The sequence below is a fragment of the Podarcis filfolensis genome (assembly GCF_964270895.1).
Source record: "Podarcis filfolensis genome assembly, chromosome: Z".
Lineage (NCBI taxonomy): Eukaryota > Metazoa > Chordata > Lepidosauria > Squamata > Lacertidae > Podarcis > Podarcis filfolensis.
The window spans coordinates 39,756,329-39,779,896 of record NC_139617.1 but is presented as its reverse complement, the minus strand read 5'-3'; the positions used below and the strand labels follow the sequence as shown (position 1 = coordinate 39,779,896).

Genomic DNA, 23,568 nt, shown 5'->3' with positions numbered 1-23,568 from the left:
ACCTAATTTCCCTCCCCGCAAGGCTAAGAGCCCAGGAATAACGTTTAGTGGAAAATATGGGTGAAATTGAACAGACATTCATTCAAACAATGCAAAACCTACAGGAAGAAGATCAATGAAAAAGAGAATAGCACTGAATTGGTCTCTTAAAATGTCAGTATTGTACTCTCATTAAATGGCATACAGTAATTGCCTTAAATAGACAAAATACAATCTATCTTATTACTATAGCACAAATAACTACAGCATCTAAACCACTTTAATAAACCCCTCTAATAAATCTTGGAATAACCGAAATTGCTCCAGTTTTTGCTGAGGTTTGTAACTGAACACCTCTGGCAGGACTGAGTACAATGCAAAAGTGAGATCTTGAAGAGGAAGAAAGTCGCATGGTCTCATTCCAATATACATTTAGAACAACTACTGTACTGGCTTCTCTTATTTACTTATTCCAGCCAATGACCAATTAATGTGCATCTGAACAATGCACAATTGTGCATGCATGCAAGGTGCCAAACCTGGAAGTGACCTGAAAATGTTACTAAACAGGTATCTAAAAGGGTGGAACGGGGGCAGAGCAGAACGGGGGGTGCTTATACATGCTCCGCTGATGTGCACAGTGGCCAGGAATGAAACCCTCATGCAAAATGGTCACCAACTGCATGTATTTATTTTGGCCTTCCTCCCAAAGCTGCCTGGGACGGTAAACAACAAACACAATACAATTTGTTTTATTTTGTTTTTAAAAAACCAATCTATATTCTCAAAGATAAACAATCTCAAGGTTGGCAGGAACAATCTATTTCAGCCAACAAATGCCTGGGTGAAAAGGAAGATTTAAAACAACATCTAAATGTTAATAATGATGGAGGGAAACACAACTAATCAGAGATGGCATTCCATAAGTGAGGAATCACTATTGAAGAGGCTCTGTTTCAGGCCAGCTCCAGCTGGGCAACACCTACCAGTGGCACCACCATCATAGCGTCTCCTGACAACCAGCGGCGTAGCGTGGTTGTAATGCAAGGCAAGTAATTTGCGCCCCCTAACCCGGGGCAAGGCAAGTAATTTGCGCCCCCTAACCCCTAACCTGCCGCCGCTGCCACCTTCTTCTTGCTGCTGCCTGGGCTGGTCTGGTGTGGTTCTCTCCCGCGCTCAGCGCTGCGCTGGGCGGCCGCTGTACTGTCCCTCCCCCAGATAGTCCCTCGCTCTCTCTCCGCACCGCACGCCTGGCACCCACCCCCTCCACAGTGGGCGGCGACCCAGTGGCTCGGATCGGATTCGCACAGCCAGCACTGCAGTGAGAGAGAGTGAGTGAGCCAGGTAGGGGCAGAGAGCTGCGAGTGCGAGCGCGCCCCCCCCCCAGATGTTGCGCCCGGTGCGGCCGGCCCCCCCTGCACCCCCCACGCTACGCCACTGCTGACAACTGTAAGATCTGGGATAGTTGATATTGTAAGAGGTAAACTTTTAAGTACTGTTTAGGGATAATAAGCTAGTTTAGGGCTTACTAGTACACTCTTAATTGGGCCCAGAATCTCACACTGGCAGCATGCTACACTTTCAAAATTGGTGACACCTAGTCTCATTAGTCTTATCATCCTGACAGTCACATCCTGCATTTCCAGACCAAGGCAGTCCAACACAGAATATGTTGCAGTAGTTCTGACAAACAAGTCACTATAGCATAGACTACTGGTGACAGTCTATCCCAGTCCAGCAACAGCTGTAGCTGGTGAAACAGCATAAGCAGGGCATACACAATCCTGATTACAGAGGCCACCTCAGACTCTGGTGCCAGAAATCCAGGAACATCCCCAGACTATTAAAATCCAAGAACATCCCCCAGTGGGAATGAAAATGCTCCCAGAGCAGGAAACCCACCTAAATCCTGCACATGAAAACCACTCACCCACAGCACTTTCATCTCATTAGGATTCATCTCAGTTTATTGACCCCACTCAGGCCATCACTGTTTCTAGCCTCTCATTCAGAAGGAAAGGGAAAACAGAGCAGGACCATGCTCCAAATCCCCAAATGGTAACTCCCAAATGTTTCACATAGATGTTGAATAGCACAGGAGACAGAATAGGCTCCTGTCATAGGAGCCTATGTCAATAGTCCCCTAGTATTACTTTCTGGTAGTGACCCTGTAGGTAGCAGAACCTCTCTAATACAGTGCCCCCAACTCCCAATCCTGTTGTTCCAGAATGATACTATAGTGAATCTGTCAAAAGCTGCCGAGAAATCAAGGAGAAGCAACAGGGTTGATTCCATCCCATCAATCGGGGTGACCAAGGCTGTTCTGGTGCTAAACCTGGGTGTTAAACCAGACTGAAATGGGTCAAGGCCCACCTACAGGTATCTTGATAACCTGTAATTTGCTTCTCCCAAACATATCTGCAGCTGACTAGCAAATTGGCAACTGCTTTCTTGAACACCCTGGAGACTGGGTAATCGTTTTCTAAAATCTCAGGGTCCATGGAGGGCCTAATCTGGAGGGAGAGCAGCACCAACTCCCTCACACAGTGTTATCAACCATAATGAGCAGGGATCAAGAGGGCGTGTAGTTGTCATCACAGTGCAAAGGTCCTGCCCAAATCCTGAGGCTACAACAATTCAAAACAGCTCTGCTGGATGGTTTACTGAATACACAGTGGAAGCTAAGAAGCTGCCTCTACTGCCTATATTGAGACAAATCCACATCAATACTTAAGCCACATCTGCTCTAGCCGTTGGAATGGCCCACTTCGTTGACTGGAGCTCCTGAGAAAATCAAGGAGCCACCTGGCTGCCACATGGAAGTCCAGGGTATTTATAAGTGATTGTGTTGATGGCCCTGTCCATCTTGCAAGGCTAGGGTCTTGAAAAGAGCACCAGACATGGAAAATTTCCCGAATCTTTTGATAATCCATTAGCTTCTATCACTCTCTGGGGGCTGACCAACTTCCAGTCATGGTTATCAAAACTTCACCTCTTCTCCCTTCCAAGCTCCATGAAATAATGCATAGCAAACATACTAGTACAGAAATAAAACAGGAAGCTAAGCTTTAATGAGTTGTTTTTTAGGCCATTCAAATGTTCTGCATTACAGAACAGTACCATAATTTTTTGAATTTAACATGTAGTCAATTTTATGCATACAGTACCTCAGAGATTGAGGAAGGGGAGTATACAAAATAAAGTCCACAACAACTTACTGCCCAGGTTTTTGTCAGTCTGAAAATAGGTGCGCTTTGCAGAGCTGATACCACAGACATGAGGGAATGAAGGTTGTTCAGTTCTAGAAGTTTCTGAGGAGGGAGGAAAAACAGGCCAAAAACCCATCAGTTTTCCATATGGGGTTGGAATGTCCTAGCTCATTCAACAAAATAAAATATGTTCCAAGACCTCACTCTTAATATTGTAAAATATAGAACATACAAAAGAATTGAATGCATTGTGACATGAAACTACAAAATGTAAAGACCAGATGCAAAGGAAACAGATTGCGCTATTACTTAGTGTTCACTTTTAATGCTTATAATGCAAGTAAGTAATAAGCAAATTACAAAATTCAGCACGCACAACACTCATTAGGAACTTTTTTGCTATGCAGAGAATAATAACTTACTGTACAATTCAGAAATATAAACCTGAAGCCAATAGGTTCGCCTCCTCCCTTCAAAGTGGGCAATGTGTTAGATAAACGAAACTGAGTAATAAGCGATATTCACTATATATGGAATGGCTCTTGTGTTTGTTTGTTGCTTTACAAAATGTCTGGTCTCCTTCGTGAAAGTCTTTGCCCTATTCACTTAAAAGGGGTTTTGATTTGGGTGTGTGAAAACAGATGAGCAAATACTCTGATTTAGCTGGTGAGGCATGGATGGGGGGTCTTAACTCAATAGATCGAAGTTACTTCTGGACTAGCTTACGACAAACTTATTCTCTAACACAGAAGGGCCTTCCCCTCCACTGTTACTAAAGTTTATCATATTCCCATAGATCTGAGAGCTTCCTTACATGGTTGGGCTGTGGTGGGGAATCTTACTTCATAAATATAAGGAGTCTGGGGATGAAGCAGAGACGTTTTACCAACTTCTTAGTTTTGCATTCTTAGGGTTATCACTCATTAAAAAATGTTTTTAAAAACAAAAAGAGAAGTCATACAAATGATAATAATTTCTTGCAATCACTCCAAATGGGTATTCAGAGTTTACTTTTAGCCTGCTAGCATTTGGATCTGATCAATTTCTCTTCAGAGATTTAGCACACCCCTAACAAATTAAAATATCACTATCCAAGTAGCATATACAACAGTATTTAAGCATATTGGTAGGCATATTAGCACAACTGATAAACATCAGAGGGATATTAGTGCAACTGATAATAAAATCAGAGCACCTGGAATTCAAAATAACACATTTCTAAGTCTTTTTAAATGATATTAATTCAAACTTATATTTTCAGAGAATAAAAGAAATGGGAACAAAAATTATCAATTATCCTATAGCTGGCAAATCTCCCAGGTGATTTCAGTCTTCCCCAGCTTGGACCTGGGGAAAGGTGGGCATGCAAGGCATTGGTCCTTGTGACACAGACCAATCAATCTGCTGCAAGTTCCAAGAGTGCAAGAAGGTCTTTAAAAAAGATGAAGTTGCCATTCCCCATGCTAATGTGGGTTAATTAAAACTAACATTAAATGTTAGTCTAGGAAGAAAGACAGAATTCTGATTTTACATCTCTCTCGGATTACTTTGGCTAGGAATTGGGGCATTCCTTAAAACATTTCAGGTCATTTACAAAAATATAAAAGGATAATCATTACTTGGGCAGGAAGAGAAGGGGAAAGTGCTAGATTCTGTTGTCTAGGTAGCATGCATAAGCGCTAGGATTGACTGATTTGTTCGCTGTCTTCTCAAATGGATTTTGCCCTTTTAAAGTGGAAGAGTTGATGAATATCACTGGCTTAGCCAAATATGTCATTCAGTTTACCTCCTGCAGGGGAGTATGGGAAATTTCTACACTGTCTTTGCAATCCTCAGTTGTTCATTGTATAGGCAAAGAAAACTGCTCAAAAGCATATCTGGATTTGTTTTTATCTGGATCTTGATTCTGAGGCTGTTTCCTTATCTGGAAATGTTACTTGATACGTTACATACATTACTTGATTAACAGCCTCCACAGGTGGGAGGAACATGTGATGAGTCTAAGTTTAAGCTAGAAGGCAGGTGCTGGTTTGAAATATGTCTCCAAAGACAAGAGTGAAATTGAGATGAGATGATTAGAATGATTACAAAGCCAATAATGAAACAGGAGGGGGAGAGGAGGTAAGTAAAATATGAGGAAACAGTCGGATTTGACATATGGCTACAGAGTGTTGGCTCAGCTTGCAGTGATATACTGCTTTTCATGGTGCTAGTTATGCAGCAGACTCTCATCCAAACTCTTGTTTACTTATATTAATTAGGTTTTTTTCCTTGCCACTTTCTTAAAGTGCCTCTTTAATTTAATAAAGTGTTCTACTGTAAACACAAATCACTCCTAAAAACTGAACAGCTAATGTGGGGGCAGAATCACATGAGTCTCTATCACACGTTTCTCAACTGCAATTTACTGGTCAAAAAGCTAGATTTTGAATTTTCTTTTACCTTGTATGTAATTCCAAGATACCTCAATACAAAATAAGTAGTTTACTCAATATTTTCGAGAACTTGAAATGTTCATAAGCACTTCTATTAAGGTACTGAGTAAATTTACCCTGGGATTTTGTGTTTGGTAAAATGTCACTTAGCCTAAAGCTCTGTGGATGAGAACAATTAATTGACTGAATTCATATTAGAATTAGCCAACACAGTAGGTATTATCTGTTCATATATACGGATACGGATAGATGTAATATGGATAGATGTAATACAGCGGTACCTCGGATTACATGCGCTTCAGGTTACATACGCTTCAGGTTACAGACTCTGCTAACCCAGAAATAGTACCTCGGGTTAAGAACTTTGCTTCAGGATGAGAAAAGAAATTGCGTGGCGGCGGCGCGGCGGCAGCGGGAGGCCCCATTAGCTAAAGTGGTGCTTCAGGTTAAGAACAGTTTCAGGTTAAGAATGGACCTCCGGAACGAATTAAGTACGTAACCAGAGGTACCACTGTAACTAACAACAATTTTTCTGCTGGCTAAATTGTCCCTGGTTTCTACAGAACACATTTTCTTTTTCAACAGTACAAGAGAAACAGAAGATGGCTATGAAGTGGCAAAAATATTTAGAGACTTTTATTTAAAAACAAAAAGCTTACCTTTGCTATTTTCACAAAATGGCTCAATATTTCTGCCCTTATTTTTAATGTCTGTGCTGTTAAAATTTCTCGTACGACCCAGAAACTGACCTATAAAAATAAAAATATTGACTTTAATTTAATGAAAAAAGCAGGCTTCATTGAATTAAAACAAATTTGGTACCACTTAAGAATCTTAAACAACCGGCTCAGATGTGCAAAGCATGTAATAGTGCAAACCACTATGTCTACAAATAAGCATATTCCTATGTCAAAAGGACAGAGAGATAGACATTCTCTGTTTTAGAGAAAGAATGTGTTGAAACATCCACAGGAGGCAGTTGCAGCTAACTAACCCCAGTGCAAGATATTTCATACAAGCTACGTAAGTACCAGGACCTTTGTTGATATGAATAGATATTGCTATTTAGAATAAAGCACTGTAATTCTCTATCATATACAACCCTGTGGAACCGCTCTAAGAAGTCATGCCTATTGAGTTATTAATAACCACCTGAATTCATCATAGTGATTGCACAATAAGGTATGAACATTACTGTGACCCAAGCACAGTTGTCTGAATGTGCTTCTTTCCTGAACTGAGTTCAGTTTTGGATTACAGAAGGATGATGTAAGTTTTCTTGGTATTCTATTGAGCCTAGTAACTTCACTGCTCTTTACCAGGCATAGGCAAACTCCAGCCCGCCAAATGTTTGGGACTACAGTTCCCATCATCCCTAGCTAACAGGACCAGTGGTCAGGGATGATGGAAATTGTAGTCCCAAACATCTGGAGGGCCGGAGTTTGCCTATGCCTGCTCTTTACTGATAAAATCATTTATTTTCTACTCCAGTTAACATCTATATATATATATATGATAGGGCTGTGCTATAAATCGTCATATCGTTGAATGCAAGTATTGAAATAACATCATGATATGTGTTTCAACAAGGCAATATACCAGTGAACAAAAGGTGGAGACTTAACAGCTTCCCAATCAAAGATCCAGCAGCAAAGTAAAGAAAGAATGTAAAAAAGAACTGGAAAGCACTTCTTTCTTTTCTCCCACTCCCCCCCCCCACCAGTGAAAAAAAGAGGGGGATAAGTTTTTGTTTTTATTTTCTGGTGGTGTTTATGTTGTTGGTTTCCCCTAAATACCTTCCTCCATATTAAGATGGATGGATGGATGGATGGATGGATGGATTTATTTATTTATTTATTTATTGGAGGCTATCTCTTTGCTTGCTTGCCCTCTCTCCCTCCCTTTGATAAAAAGAGAGAGCTTGGTGGGATGAGGGCTTTTGCGGGGGCTTTCTGTGAGGGGGGTGAAGGGGAGAGGAATTAGTTGGCCACCTTATGCTGAAATGAGAGGTTGGGTACTATGTGAGAATTATGGGGAGGGTGTTTTTTGGTAAACAGTACAAGCAAATGCATGTCTACTCACAAGCAAGCCCTACTGAATTTACTGAGGCTTACCCCCAGGAAAGTAGAATTAAGTTTAGTTGAACTCAGTGGGGCTTATGCACGTATAGATTTCACTTAGACCTCTGAGTGAGGAAGCAGATGCAACTTGACTACTAAATCACTTAAACTAGGGGAGGGGGCACTAGCACACATCAAAAGTATTGCTGCTAAAAGTAAGCCCCCTCCCCTTTTAGCAGCTTTCTTGCAAACCCATCTACAATGAAACAGCTGATGAAACAAAGCCAGGAGGAATACCCAGACTAAGCAGGATTTCCTTCCGTTGCATCCGCTGGTGAGGGGTTGAATCCTGCTAAGCACTGGGTTCAGGTGCACAGGATACCTCCAGGCAGGAGGCTCTCTCATGCAATTGGACCAAGCAGAGTTGCCCTCTGTTCGCATCAACTGAAATGGGACGGGGTGTGTGCAAAGAGAGGGCCATCCTGCTTAGAACTGGGCATAACAGAGTGCACGTGTGCCTGGACCAAGACACTTTGGAAGCTGCTAAGTGGGCTTTGGACAAGACCCTCCCTTATGACATCAGGTGTAGGATAGGTGGGTGCTGTTTGATCAAAATGGCCCAGCAGGCCAAGACTAGCAGACAAGCTTCAGGTTTTTCACCCTTCCCATAGCGGCATGCAACAATAAAAACGAAACAAGTGAAAACAGAAAAAAAATCATTCTAAAAGTAAATAATGATAAAATGCTGCCCACGAGTAAACTAATATTTCTGGAAAATCTTGTCAACATAAAAAGCTTTTTGCATCTGATGAAATGTGTATAGTCTGGAGACTGTCTAATCTTCACTGGGCACTGTGTTCCATAGGGCAGGTGCTGCTGTGCTGAAGGACCTGGTATGAGTTGTTATGGAAGAAACCTCTGGAACATTCAGCACCACAAGGAAAGCCTCTGTAGATGACCATTGTGAACAGGCAGTTGTACGGTAAGGCAATCCCTCAGATCCCCTGGTCCCAAACTGTTGAAAGCTCTGTACACCAAAAGCCAAGCCTTAAATTTTGGCTGGTAGCATATTGACAACAAGTGCAGTTCCTTCAACACTGGTGTTATGTGTTACTAGAAGGCAATCCTGGCCACAAGACGGGCTTCCACACAATAATAGTAGGACAGTCCTATAATCCAGTCTCAAGGTTAGCAATGCATGGACGACTGTTGCTAAGCTTTCCCTGTCAAGAGCAGCTATAGCTGGGACACTAGCTAACACTGGAAGAAAGCAGTCCTAGCCACCATGGCCACATGAGCCTTCATTCATGGATCAAGGAATACTCCTATTCCACCTCCCTGTTCCCTTAGAAGAAGCGCAACCCCATCTAGAATGGGTAACTTCCTGAAATCCCAGGCAGCTATAAGTTTCTAACTATTAACAAGATAGGAAACAAGATGAAGGTTTGATTACTTCATAATTAGCTAATCCATCAAACACAGTTGTTAAAAATCCAGATATAGCAAGTATCTAATTGTACAGTACAGCTACAAATCCAACCTGCATTAAGCTGAGAGACAATGATTATGTATTAACTAATTAGAATCTTTACCTGATTAAACCTCCTTGTAAAGGCAACAACATTGGGGGCAAGGATGTGTTTTTCTTTCTTATTCCATCCACAACTTGCTAGTTCCTAGAAAATATAACATAATACCATCTTTAAAAAAATATTTCACAGCATTAAATAAAACTTTCCATAAAGAAAACACACCAGCGAAGAAACAGGATTTTAAAATTCCAAATGGACAGAACTGGAAAACTATTATAGCTTCTACTAAAATCTAGTCACTGGATCCTTTGATTTTCCTTGTACTCACAACAGGTATGTCCCCTATAATTCATTATCTTATTTTTAAATCCTGCCTTTCTTCTGCCTTGGAAACCAAGGCAGCACACAGGCACCCATCCAGGCACTGGCAGGATTCAGACCTGCTAATAGCTTCAGCAGTGTGGTGGTCTTATGCGCATTCAGGCGATACCCTAGGCCCTAAAAGTTAACGCCTGAGTCCAATGCTAAAGTAAGATGTAATAGCACAGACAGAATACAAAGAATGAGGAATACCAAGGCCAGTTTTGTTTTGTTTTAATTTCACTGATGAGACCAGAGACTTTGCTCCATAGTGAGACTTTAGCAAAGGAAGAACCCGTATCTCACTGACATCCAATGAAGCCAAATGTTGGAAGATTTAGGACAGATAAAAGTAAGTACACCTTCCTGTAGCACATAGGCAATGGAACTCACTCCCCTAGGAGGCAACGATGGTCACCAAGTTGGATGACTTTAAAAGAGAATTAGACAAATTCAGGGAGGAAAGGGCTATCAATGAATATGCTCTACCTCCAGTTGGAGGTAGCAATGCTTCTGAATAACAGTTGCTGAGAACCATGGAAGGGGAGAGTGCTCTTGTGCTAATGTTTTGTTGCTGGTTTTCCACAGTAACTGTGGGTCACTATGAGAATACGATGCTGAACTAGATGGGCCACTGGTCTGCACCAGCAGTCTATTCTTATGTTATTGCATATTTCAAGGTGGGCAGGCACATAGGCACACCTTGATCTCTTCTTTGCTGCAATTTAGGATGGAAATGAACAGAGAAGAAAAGTCTCAGCCATGTCCATAAGTGCCATTGGGGGAGGGGGCGTAGGTGCCTTGGCACTCACAAATTTCCACTCTGGGTGCCCTACCAAGGCCTGTCATGGACACAGACCCAGCCTGGAAGCAGGGCCATACTTCCAGAAGCACATAAGCAGCCACAGTGGCCCCCAACAGAAGCCCCACAGCAGAGATGGAGGCCCTGACCAAGTCACCGCCATGATTCTGGAGAGCCAGCACAGGTTGAGCAGTGTGCACCAGTGGGATGTGATGGCATGGTGTCACGTTGCATGCACGCCACTGGGCACCCACAATCTGGGGCCCAAGTTGGTGCCTCTGACCATGTCCCACTCTCCAGGCCAAGGGAAAGGGTACCATGAGCTCCCACAACCTCTGGAACAGAACACAACTGTGGTACACTCTTTAGGATGACAGCTAATCTTCTGTGAGAAATGTGTTGGTTTTTCTAAGCATATTAAAAATTAAAAGTGATTTTCCCATTCTTTATATAGACCCATCCCTATTTTTCTAAAATTATTAGAAACCTTGATTGCAATGCAAATCCTGTTTTGCAATCTACCATTTTATTTAAGAAACACATCTTATGACCAAGTGACACCTTGTCGCTAAACGAAACTGAAATTGTATTTTCTAAGGAAATAATTTGGCTCCCTATTCTGATGAAATAATCCTGAATTTTGTGCTTTGTATATTATAGTCAAACACCTCTGTGGCTTTCCTACATCTTAACTATTTTTCAGTATCACTATGGACATTATAAGGCGGCTATGTCTGACTTAATTGTCAGCTCCACGGGGGTAATGTGCAACAAAGGCAAAACATTCTATGCGTCTAATGAGATTTGCTGTGAATTGGATGGATTAAAAGGATGCCCAATTAAGCAAGGACAGTATATGTAAAGCTCACCATAATTGATTTTCACCGGATAAACTTATTACAGCTGCTTGTTTAATGGAAGGTATTTTAATGAAATCCCATTTCTGTATAACTAGAGAGCATCAGCACATGTTAGCACTTTTGCGATATCAATGTTTCTTGTGTTCACACATTTGGGTGAAGTGGTGCATCATCCTGTCCTGAATCAGAGACTTAATCAGGGCAGTGGTGTAGCATAGGGGCCTGGGGGGGGGCATGGTCCTGGGCACATAACGAGGTTCCCACATGACAGGCTTCTTCATTGAGGCCAGAGCCACAGGGAGGAAAGCCATGCCCGGGCCAGGCCTTCCACCATTCAATGGCCCAATGCTGCCAGCCGAAGTGGCAGAGAGGAGGAGAGGCGGCAGTGGAGGCGGTGCCCCTCTACTCTGAGTGCATCCCCACCACACCACTTTCCGAGGCTGCAACTGGAGAGTCTGACCCCAGTCACACAGGGCTGCCAGGTTGGCATGAGTGCACACCCTGCCCCTGTGCCGGGTGGTGGCAGCATACACTCTGCCGCTGAATCAGGGTACTCTGTTAGAGGAGTTTTGGTGGAAGTCTCTGTCCAGAACCCAAGTGTGGCGCAGACAGGCCATAGAGATACCAGTGGCAGCCTTAGGATCGCTATCTTGGTAAATCGGCATATTGGGGGAGGCCATATTCCTGGGCACAACCCTGATATATAAGCTAGGTGCCAAATGGCTCCTTAAACCAGGGTTGCAGTCGCCAAAACAGAATGTCTAGTTGCTGTTTTTTCAAATGATGCACTGACTATGATGGATCATCAGCTAAACATTTAGCCAGTTAAGATGATAATCTTGAGCTTGGTGAAGAACTTTGAGAACTTAAAGAAGAAAAGTCACTTGATCCAAGGACAGTTCACATATATATTGGCCTATTCTGACCTCTTTTTCTTAATTGTGACTGCTCCTGTTCAGGCTGCACAATAAAAGCATTTTGGTTCCAGAAATCCATTCTGATTGTACAGATAAAATATAACTGATAGAGTGCTACAGGATGGGGGTATTAGGGTGTGGAAACAGTCCGGATCCAATGATCCCCAGATGGTGGAGATTTCAGGCACCATCCTGGCGCCCAGGCACCTTCACTTGATCGCAAGTGGTTGAAAGCCAGTTGCAAAATGCACATGGCAGATGGCTAGTTTCAACCCTCTGGTAGGAGGCTGAAATGGATATACACCCAATACCTGAGCCAAAATTCCACCTACACCTGTAATCAATAAAGTTGAGACCATTTTTAATCCAGATCATTGTCTGTCTGAGTTCATTCTATCGCACATCACAGTACTCATTGCAAAGGAGAAGGTAGCACTGTGACTGGTACCACAATAAAAACCCATTTTTGTATAATTAGAGAGCATCAGCAAATGTTAGCGCTTCTGCAATAATATTTCAAAAGCACCTTCTATATATATTCTTAACGGAAAAGAAAATCCTCTGAAATGCCACGTAAACTTTATTTGACTTGGAGGTTTTATTACAGTAATGTCAGTGCAATGAATGTCTTTATTCAACCTCAGTGGCCTGGAAATGCTTCTACCCATCACTACCTCAAGGTAACAGTCCTCCTTTATGATTCTGCCAGATTCTCGCACAGTAAAAGGATACTGAGAAATATAGGACAATGATTTTTGCATCTATCATTTTAAGATTCCTACAAAATATCACTGAATTTTCAGTGTGGATGGGAATATAATACAGTATGACCATAAAAATGTGCTTAAATGCTGTCAACATAATATAATGACCACTATATTGTCATCTTATTGCCCAAACACTACAAACTCATTTTGGGATGTGGGCTAACATCGGCTCTGGTTCCTCAGTCATCAATGGATGCTTCAGATGAGGAAAGGGTAATTGCCCAAAGCATATGTGCAGCTATGCATACACTAGGAATTTCTTTTAAATGCCTAAAAGCCCCATGGAATTCATGAGCCACACTTTGGCCACCCTAATCTATAGCTATCTCCCACAAATCCTTTTCTGGAACCTCAACTATTCTGCTACCAGCTGAGAAAGTTGAAAACAGGTAGTACCATAGTACCCAGACCATTCCTGTTACGTTCATTTCTCAGATTAGGAGAGCTAGTCAGGATCATCCAAAAGGTTGGCTTTGTATAGTGCTTGAGTGGCTGATGCATTTTCCTAGTCCTGTTAACATAGAGCTCTGGAGACAGTGGGTCTTATGTAGCACAAACAAAACATTTCAGTGTATTTGAATGCTTTTACTTTAAATTGGATATATATGCATACTTCAGAGCTATGCACATGCACAAATATAATCCAAAAGGGAAAAAGAAACATTATTTTTGCCAAGGGAAAAATGATAATTTCACATTATCCCTTGATGTTCCAAATACATTCTACAGCTTGCCTCCACAATTACTAGCTCAGGTTACTACAAATCTATATAGCTTTTGCATTCAGAATTAACCTACTGTGTATATAGCATCCTGGAAATGAGTTAACCAGATTATCTACCCTAAGCCACTATTAGCAACCACAGAGCTTCAAACAACTCTGTTATGCAAGTTTCTCCAACATCAGCTGTGTACTGTGGAGGTTATGCAGCCCAAGACAGGGAGCCAGCCAAAGCGCTAGAAGTCTGCCTCCAAAGAATTCTATAGGCATGTGATAGAATGTCCTGTAGGAATCCAAAAGCCCACATGTGCTGAGAACAGCGGGAAAATCACTTCATCTCCACCCACGCTTCTCAACACAAGTTTCCAACTTGTATTTGCTGTGAATAATGGTGCCAGTTCACACCTGTCAAGACTCGTGTCTCCCCCATGTGATAAACAGATGTCTGGTGGTCAAAGAGCCTGGAAAGCATTTGTTCACGTGGCACAAATCTGCTAAGCATGATAGCAGAACTGAAATGAGATTGAAGGGGCGGGCTACAAAAATAGTAAAAACAGGCCTGTAAATATCAGCAGAAATAATTATCACTACAATAAGTACAGGCCAGGAAAATAAACACATTTGTGCCTGGAAAATGCATTTGAAAGTTTACATTTTGATTATTTACCAGCAGATTTTACCAGAAAAAGGTCTTAAACAACACACACTCCCGCCCCATAGTATTTGTCTACATGCCATCAGCATTGTGTTGTACAAGAAGAGAACTTCCTCATTATGTGTTTTTACCATTAACTTCTAACCTTCCAATACATTTTATGCTTTTCAGCAAAAAAATTGCCCACTGCTTCTAAATGTGATACACATTCCACACACACAAATACAAGCAAGATCAAATGTTTTCTGAAACATTTTTTAAACAGGGTCTATCCAACAAAATCATGATTAGGGCTGAGCGACATCAGGTTTTCAACAACACGATGTATCACCAGCCAAAGGTTGCAATCTGGCAATACACAGCAATGTTGTAACAACAAGCTGCATTGGCCCCAACCCCGTGAGGTGCCAGGGTGAAACTTCTGCAGCTTTCACGAAGGAGGGACCTGAAGTGCTTTCACTCCAGTGCCTTGCAGGGCGGGGTCTTGATGCAGCCTGTTTGCCCTGCTCAGCCAGGGGGTGGGAAGGCTCCAGTCCCCAGCTAAGCAATCTCCGAAGTTCCTCTTGCTTGTGCGTGAGCTGGAGGCACATCAGGCCTTCTTTGCGCCGCTCAGCAGGGTGTGTGGGAGGGCTCCCAGCCCCCAGCTGAGTGAGGCCCAGTGCCTCTCCGACTCACACAAAAGGCACCAGGGCTTGCTCAGCTGGGGTGGGGTGGGGAAAGTTTAATGGAGCCCCCACTCCGCCTCTGGCTCACATGAGCCAGAGTTGGGGCCTTCTGTAAACTGTTCCACTGAGGAGCGTGGCTGCCGGTACCTCAGCGGAGCAGTTTAAAAAAGCCGGGGGGTGGGAATACAGCTTGCTCCTCCCTCTGTGGTATGAGGGGCAGAACGTGATGGTAGCCTCACCCGGCAGTTTATCTTGGGTGAAACTGCTGCTCCTAAGTCCCTCTGCTACTAGTGGCCCAATATTGAAAGCGGCACTGGTAGCAGAGGGACTCAGGAGCAGGATTGATTTTCCACATGCAATATACGGCTGTGTGAAGCTGCCATCGCGCTCTGCCCCTCATATCGGTCCTGGGTGATACATCACCCAGGCCTAAATCATGATGTGAACAAAATTACAAGTGCAATGGAATTCCCCTTTTCTACTCTCCCACAGACACCTCAAATCTGCTCTGGGATTTCCCCCAAGCTTCCAGAGCAGATTTGGGAAGAATGTGGAGTGTATGCAGGGGGAAAAGAGGGACTAGACAACCCCAATTGATTATCAAGATCCTTGACAGGACATATCATACAGTGGTATCTTGGTTCCCGAACGGCTTAGTTGCCAAATAAATCGCCTCAAACCCGGAAGTAAGTGTTCTGGTTTGTGAACATTTTTCGGAAGCCGAACATCCAATGTAGTTTCCACTTGAGTACAGGAAGCTCCTGCAGCCAATCAGAAGCCACGCACGCCTTGGTTTTTAACGGTTTCGAGAGTCAAACAGACTCCCAAAATGAATTAAGTTCGAGAAACAAGGTACCACTGTATATCTGAGCTGTTATTATGACCAGAGAATAAAGAGTCAATTCATCATTGGATTGCGTCCAATATAAATTTCTAAGATCAATCTTTCAGGTCCCTAAATGTGTCACCAATGCCATCTTTAGGCTGGAGGCAGGTCTCTTGAGCATGGAGGCCAGAGTATGGCTAAGATTATCATTTTTTCCTACTGGGCTTGTTCCCCTTGTTCTGAAGGATGACTTCCAATCTGCATGGTATCAGACTTTTATGACCAGAATTCTAGCTCTGGGCTTTTCCCTTGAGCAATTGCTCAGAATGGGCTTTGAGCAAGCTAAATCAGCTATCAAACAGTGTATCACAGACACAGAATGCCAAAGAGATCTGGATAGGTCCCCCTATTTTATTGACAGTGATTACAGCAGGTATCTCTCAATGCCTATAGAGTATCTAAGCAATCTGGATCTGCCTAAATATCATAGGCCATTCACCCTATGCCGTGCTCTTCATTCTGCTGTTCTTAAAGGTCACTATAGAAAAATCCCGTATCTGTATAGATGCTGTCCCTGTGACTCTGTCCAAATTGAAACTGGAGAATATGTGCTTCTCCAATGCTTGTTTTACAGAGATCTACGCTCCCACCTTATTTTGCCTATACTCCAGAAATATATTGGGAGTTCTGAACAGTTTCCTGCTACTCTGCTGATCTTAGATAATAATTCTGGCATAACATATAAGGTGGCCAAATTCTGTAGAGCAGCAATTAAAGTGTGACATATAATGACAAGCACTCAGGAGTAGTATATTGATGGATGGTCATCCCTAGCTCAGAAGGGTTCTCTTCTGTTGGATAAATGACCAACTAGAGCTGCTTTTTTATTATATGTAATTTTATTTATTTTAAATTTACTTCGTTCAAACTTTGTAATTGGTGATTTTATCCTGATACTGGTCAATGATCACTAGGGCTGTCTTAAGCAGATCCACCTGGCGCCCCCCCCCCCCCAGTTGCCCAGTCCCAGGCACGTAGGAGGGCGGAGCCGGCCGGCTGCCTCAGCATCACATAGGCTCAGTCGTCCCCGAACTCATAGTGCAGAGCCGCTGAGCCTGCCACGGCACTCCAACCGACAGGCAGGCTCTTCACCGGACTCAACTCTCAGACCCTGGACTCTTGGCCTGGCGCCCCTGAGAGCCCGGCGCCCTGGTGTCCTGCACCCCTGACACCAATGGGTAAGACGGCCCTGATGATCGCAATAGAACAACTTTATACTTAAGAGAGTCAATTGTTGTGGGCATAAAAACATTTCTCCACTCAACAGTATTTTGACACTTCTCCTGCTCTACACTAAATGTGGCATACTTACTTACTTACTTACTTACTAAATAAATAAATAAATAAATAAATAAATAAATAAATGGCATTGAACACAAACACACAAATGTGTACACTAATACATTTGAGGACAGGACTGGACAATGATGGGCTCTATTTGCTCTCAGACTAGAAATGTGTCTGTTTTTCCACTTTGCTTTGTACTCCAGTTCAGTGAAATGCTTGTTTCATGTCACTAGCAGGCACCACAGCAGGGCTGTAATTAAATTTGGTTCTAGGGATTGCTGCCTTCCCAGAGTGAATTAATTATGTCCTGGCATAAAATGACATGCCAGCAAAACTATTATCTGGGGTAAAGGCTAAATTAGGTTCTCAGTTTAACCAGCTTTAAACCATGTCAGTACCAATGTTAATGTCAGTACCAATGTGTCCATTAACTGCAGTAGGACTTGAAGGGAAATTCATATTAAGGGTTAGGGTTAGGGTTAGGGTTAGGGTTAGGGTTAGGGTATAAGATCCCAGGGCTTTCTGCTGGTCTCTTAATCACAGGTTTTTAAATAAGTTTTTATTAAAGTTTTTTTGTGTTACAAAACAAACAGATAAACAGGGAAATGTACATCTATTGTCTCCTCTTTGATTAGCCTCATTATGTCTGTTCTGGCCTTATGAGGGGCTTTGGGGGCAACTATTGACAAAATATATGCATTAAGCATCAGGGAAGAGAAAACCATCTAAACTTCTTCTATTTCGAATTTTTTTTTACTTCAGACCGTCATATTAATTTAACAAGTTTATGTTGCTGATGACACACAACTCTACCTTCCTTTTTCACCTATGGATGTCAAGGATAGAGGCTTGGTAGACCTGTCAATCTGGTCAGGATTAATCTGGACCTTGGTGGGATTGGATTTCTGCTGTAGGACCAAACGCGCAGTTTGCAAATGCATTGTATCAGCTCAGGCTGCTATGCCAGCTGCAGGCCTATCTGGAACATCAGAAACCGTTCTTAGTACTCATGCTTTAATTATCTTGAAACTAAACTAATGCAGTGCACTTTAACATGGGGGCTACTCAGGTTTGGTGGGGTGTGACACTACTTTTGCACCAGCTGCACTAGCTCCCAGGGCATTTCTGGGCCGAATTCAAAGTGCCGGCAGTTTGTTTACCTTATGGAGCAGCTACACCCACATGACCCTGCCTGTGATTCAGGATTCATATCTGAGCTCCTGTTGTGTGCTCACCAGTGAAATTGGTACAGTTGCTGCAGTTGTGAAACTCTCTTATGCTAAAAAAAAGGGGGGGGGGCCAAACAAATGTTAAGGCCTTCTTGAATAACAGAACTGATCTTTTTAGTATTGCCTTTCCTTGAGAGAATTTTGATGATCTAATTTCACATTTCAATCATTTATTTGTCTATATTCACACCAGCGCTTCATACTCTGCCAAAGGTTCTTTCTTTCGCTTCTTATTTCTCTCTGTGTGTTGCTTTGTGAAAGCTTGGCTCTGAAAAGCAACTAATAAATAACTGGAATAAACAAATTTTCATAGTGGCTGCAATCCTAAACACACTTGAAGTCCTAATGAACAGTGAGTCTTCCTTCTGAATAAGCACGCATAGGATTGCATTACATGTTTAGTTTCAAGTCAGTCTATTCGCAAATAAACTCTTAAATTTGTTCCAGCTAACCTAACATTTTGGTTACTATTTCTTTTAGGATGTGAAAATCACAGGTGTTTTAAAGTCTACCCAGAAATGAAACTTGGGGTGTTTTTCTTACTGAAAAGTTAATTTCAGAAGCTGGATTTACAGAAGCATTTGTTTCTGCAGTGTCTTGCCATATATTTTAAAAAGGTCAATCTATCAATGCTGTCCTTTTTCTATTCAGAAGGAAAAATGCTCAAACTATTTTGTAAATGTACCAACACATTTCTGAGTTATATACTTTTTAAAAAAGAGAGACAGAGATTTGGGGGGGGGGAGTGTCAGCCAGCCCCACAAATTCTATATGTGAAAACCAGCTGTCAAATTACATAACCCAATTTGTAGGGAGTTCAAAATTTTCCTGTAAAATGTTCCATCCAGAATCACTCCAGGCATCAGGTGTTGAAAATGAAATTATATTTTGGGGGTCGAGACGTCACCAAGGCAAGATGACATTTTGATCTGTTGCTGGCCTAGCTTGCTCCAAAACAAAGTCTTGCTCAAACTCCTAACAGCCACAAGCAGGCACTGAGCTGCAATATTAGATTGTCACAAAGTAGTACTCTGGACAACTAGTTGTCACCTCCATCTCAGATCATCAGAGACTCACAAGCCCAGGCCACAGACATTTCCAAAATGGCCACCAGGGCTCAAGGTAGTGAAAAACAACTCAGAGAGACCAGAAGTTCCATTTGACATGGCAATTTAGTTGACCTAATTAAAAAAGAACTGAGTACAGTGGTACCTCAGGTTAAATACTTAATTCGTTCTGGAGGTCCATTCTTAACCTGAAACTGTTCTTAACCTGAAGCACCACTTTAGCTAATGGGGCCTTCCGCTGCTGCTGCGCCGCCACGCGATTTCTGTTCTCATCCTGAAGCAAAGTTCCTAACCCGAAGTACTACTTCCAGGTTAGCGGAGTCTGTAACCTGAAGCATCTGTAACCTGAAGCGCCTGTAACCCGAGGGACCACTGTACTGGGGTAAGCACTGAAACTACTGAGAGAAGATATTTTTAAAAACCTCCAGTTTCAGATGCTTCTGCAACAGCTAATGAAGCAATGGAACCCAGCACAAACAACAGAATCAAGATTTAGAATATTAAAAAATCTGACATCAAGCTGTAGCTCAAGAATGCACAGGATTGGGATCGCTGCCAGAATCTATGCCTTCAAGGGGCTCTGAAAATTTTTGGAGACACCAACCTACATAAGGTTATTATGTCCGGAATAAAAGAAATGACGCCATTATACAAGCAGGTCATATGAGGAGGATACATAGAACACTCCGTCACAAACCAAAAAATGGTGAGCCCCTGAGAGACATTATTGTTTGCTTTAGAGCCTTCATAATGTAAAGACTTATTTCAAAAGTTCAGAACACTGGAAAAATCATAATAGAAAATTCAATGATAAACATCTAGTAGAATCTCTGCACAAGAATGTTGCAATGCAGATGTGAACTTAAAATTTACATCACAGCATTTTGTGAAACAGGCATAATGTACCGATAGGGTTACTCATTCAAACTCCTAATAACTTATGAAGCAGTTGCTAAAGCCTCCACACAACTCAAAGCTAGAAAATTATTATATCAACTGGGACAGCAACCAAATGAAGACAAATAACTGAGAGAAGTAGGCACTGGAGAGGAAGGCACAGAACTCAAATGAGATTGGCAGCAAAGACAAAAAAGGCCTTCAGAAAAAACAATAGCAGCAAAAACAACACACAGGTGGCTTCTTCTTTGCTTGAGGTCCCACTGAAACTACCAACTAAGGTGGACCAAGAGCTATGGGCTCTATAACCAAAACAGGCAAGAATTAGGCTATTGGTCTCTTATTTTTGTTTGCAATATAATCATGCAAAATGTTTTCTGCTTCTGGGGGAAGAGGGGAGGAGGGCTAATGTTTATGTCCCCAAATATCATTTCATTTCATTAGCATTTGGCTTATGAAGGAAGAGATGGACTATTTCACTCTCAAGCGTAGGTGTAGGGATGATTCTGTTGGGAAGGTTGGAGAAATTAGTGAGGGGTGAGTTTGGAATTCAGAGCATCTTTACTTTTTGCTGATGGAATATGATAACAACACTGAAATTACTATGCTGCCTAACAGATCCATTACCTGGGATAAGCTGCATAACTTTGAATTAAATTTACATTGTCACACTTAATGGCAATCACTTGGAAAGTAAATGGCCTGGGTATGCCAATTAAGCAAAGAAGATAATGGTCTACCCAACAATAACAATTTCAGGATGAAACCTTTACATTACTACACTCATTTAAACACGGTGAAGTGGTGATAGGTGGTAAACCATTAAGTACAAGTAAACCTTGTACTTAATGATCATTTTGATAAAAGGAGAACATCTCACCTTTTCAGATGAAATAGTTTATGGACAATACAATAGAGAACATTATTAATCTCCTTCTAAAATCAGATTTGACCATACGGAAAGAATGGAGACTGAAACTTTTGCATGTTGATTCTCCTTTAATCTCAATAACTCAACAGCCTTCCTTTTGTACAGCAGCCAAATCAGGCTCATTTGCTTGGGAAAATGTGGGTTTATATAATCTCAAAGACTTCTATGCTAACCAAAAGCCCCTTACAGTTCCAGAAATAAATTTTATATTGGGACATATACCATGTGGCTGGTTAGAGATACACCAGGACCTGGTTATATATTTTCTAAATCAGCCAAATGCAAGGACACAAGCATTATCCAGCTGAAATAGTTTTTGAGCAACTTCTCAACTCAACCAACCCACTGGGAAAGGGAAATCTCCTCACACAATAGCTACCCTTCCTCTCATTTCATTAAGATTAAAATGGGGAAAAGATTCTGGAGCAGAATTAGAGGAAAACCTTTGGGAACAAATCTGCCCTAAACTACCATTTGGATCCATCTCAATTAGAACTTAAGAAAATGCTTTATAGATAGCACATCACATGTCCTTGTGCCCAGCTAGACTACACAGAATTAATCACAACACATCCAATTTCTGCTGGTGGGAATGCAATTTACCTGGCTCTCTAGTACACATGTGGTGGTTTTGGGGGAAAAGTTTATCAAACAGTTAATCAAATGATGGGACAATCGCTACAACCAGACCAAAAATGAGTCCTCCTATCTTATTTTACTCTTCAGATTAAGAACATTACCAGGAAAGACCTCATCCTCCATTTATTAATTGCAGCTAGATTAGTGATTGCAAAATTAGTAAACTTTAAATACAGATCTTCTTGAAGCCTGGATTCTGCAAGCAATATTATGCTTATGAACAAATTAACCATTTCACAAAAAGAAAATCAATCTGAGTGGTGGAAAGACTCACACCTATACAATCTGGTATCCTTTTACTGACTTTGTTAAGACAATTGAACTTGATTTTCACCCTCCATCAACTCATGGAACCTTATGAAGAGACACTTTCCTCTGATTGCCTTTCTTGGAATGTCCAAAACTACATCAGTCACTATTTTTTATTTATTCTCTGTAACACTATTAGGCTGTGTTTTCCTTGTATGTTTTGTTACTTGCAATTAAAATCAGTAAGAAAAGGAGCTTATCATAAGAACCTTCTTTACGAGTAAACATGATTCTGTGAACATTCCACATCTTAGCTATCACAAATAAAAACAATCCTATACAACCTACCACTGGCCTACTCACCTAGGTTAAGTAATACTTATCATATACTAGCAGTTGTAGTAAATTGTCCCATCTGCCTACCAACACATCCTTCTACCATTAACACAACTATACTGGGTACATTTTTCATCTCATTAGATATTTGGGGGGTGGGGGTGGGAGAAAGAATCCTGACAGGGGAGTGGGCAATGGGTAGCAGGCAACTAGCCCCTAAGGTCTATTGTAAAGATGTAATCAATCATATTATCATGCAAGTGCAATAAATCCTGCTATTTACGGTAGTTTCCACAGTCTACTACTAAATGCATAAAATAATTTGGTTGGTGGATGGGTGTGACACATTTTACAAATTTTGGGAAGATAACAGCTGTGTGAACAATGATCAAATGATGACTTACAAGGCTTCCCTTGTTATTTAAGGATATGAAAATTATCTCATAAGTCACTCCAGTTACTCAAAAAAAGAATGATTAGTATAAATATTTATGTAGCCCCAAAATCAACACTGAGCTGCAAAAACCACTTCCTGAGTTCTTGCTTCTTACGAGCTAGGCTGCATCTGCCCAAATGAAGAAAACCAGAAGAAGATAAGGAAGATAAGGAAGAAGATGGGGAGAAAACAGTAACAGACAGGAATTAGGGATCTTTACGGATGAACAAGAGGAACAAAAACTGTTTACTATTTAAGCTGATTAGAGCAACCTGATACAAGTACTGTCAAGGTTGTAGTGTATCAATCCTCTTCAGAATAAATTGTGATGTGATCATATATGCTAATAGACTGCTAAAATTCAGGGGCTTTATTAAGCAGTTGATGGGCTGCAATACATAGTGTGCTGTAGACAGCCCAAGGGACTGCAACTTTGACAATCTGCCCTAGATCACTTTCTTATTTTAAAATATTCTTTATTTTTAAAGGAAAAATGACTTAATATCTGCAAACATACGGCACTTGTTAATGTTCGTAGAACATCCAACACCTCTCTCTGTGCTCTGGAATGCCTTACATTCAGGACTGGATAAAAACTGACATCAGAAAAGGTCAAGCACCATGTTGAGGACTGATGATTTTTTAGTTA

The 23,568-nt window shown here is 41.6% G+C and overlaps 1 protein-coding gene across 17 annotated transcripts in view; it reads right to left on the bottom strand.

The window, feature by feature from the left end:
• Positions 1–23,568, bottom strand: part of RALGPS1 (Ral GEF with PH domain and SH3 binding motif 1) — a 218,704-nt gene that overhangs the window by 142,491 nt on the left and 52,645 nt on the right. For all 17 annotated transcript variants that reach the window (XR_014543993.1, XM_083596993.1, XM_083596984.1 and 14 more), the window contains exons 6-8: positions 9,276–9,359; positions 6,283–6,372; positions 3,198–3,290 (exon numbers count right to left, since the gene is read on the bottom strand). Coding sequence is in view for 16 of the 17 variants with exons in the window: in XM_083596993.1 (XP_083453119.1) it covers positions 3,198–3,290; positions 6,283–6,372; positions 9,276–9,359 (267 nt within the window). In the remaining variant the exon portion in view is untranslated. The remainder of the gene's footprint in view (positions 1–3,197; positions 3,291–6,282; positions 6,373–9,275; positions 9,360–23,568) is intronic.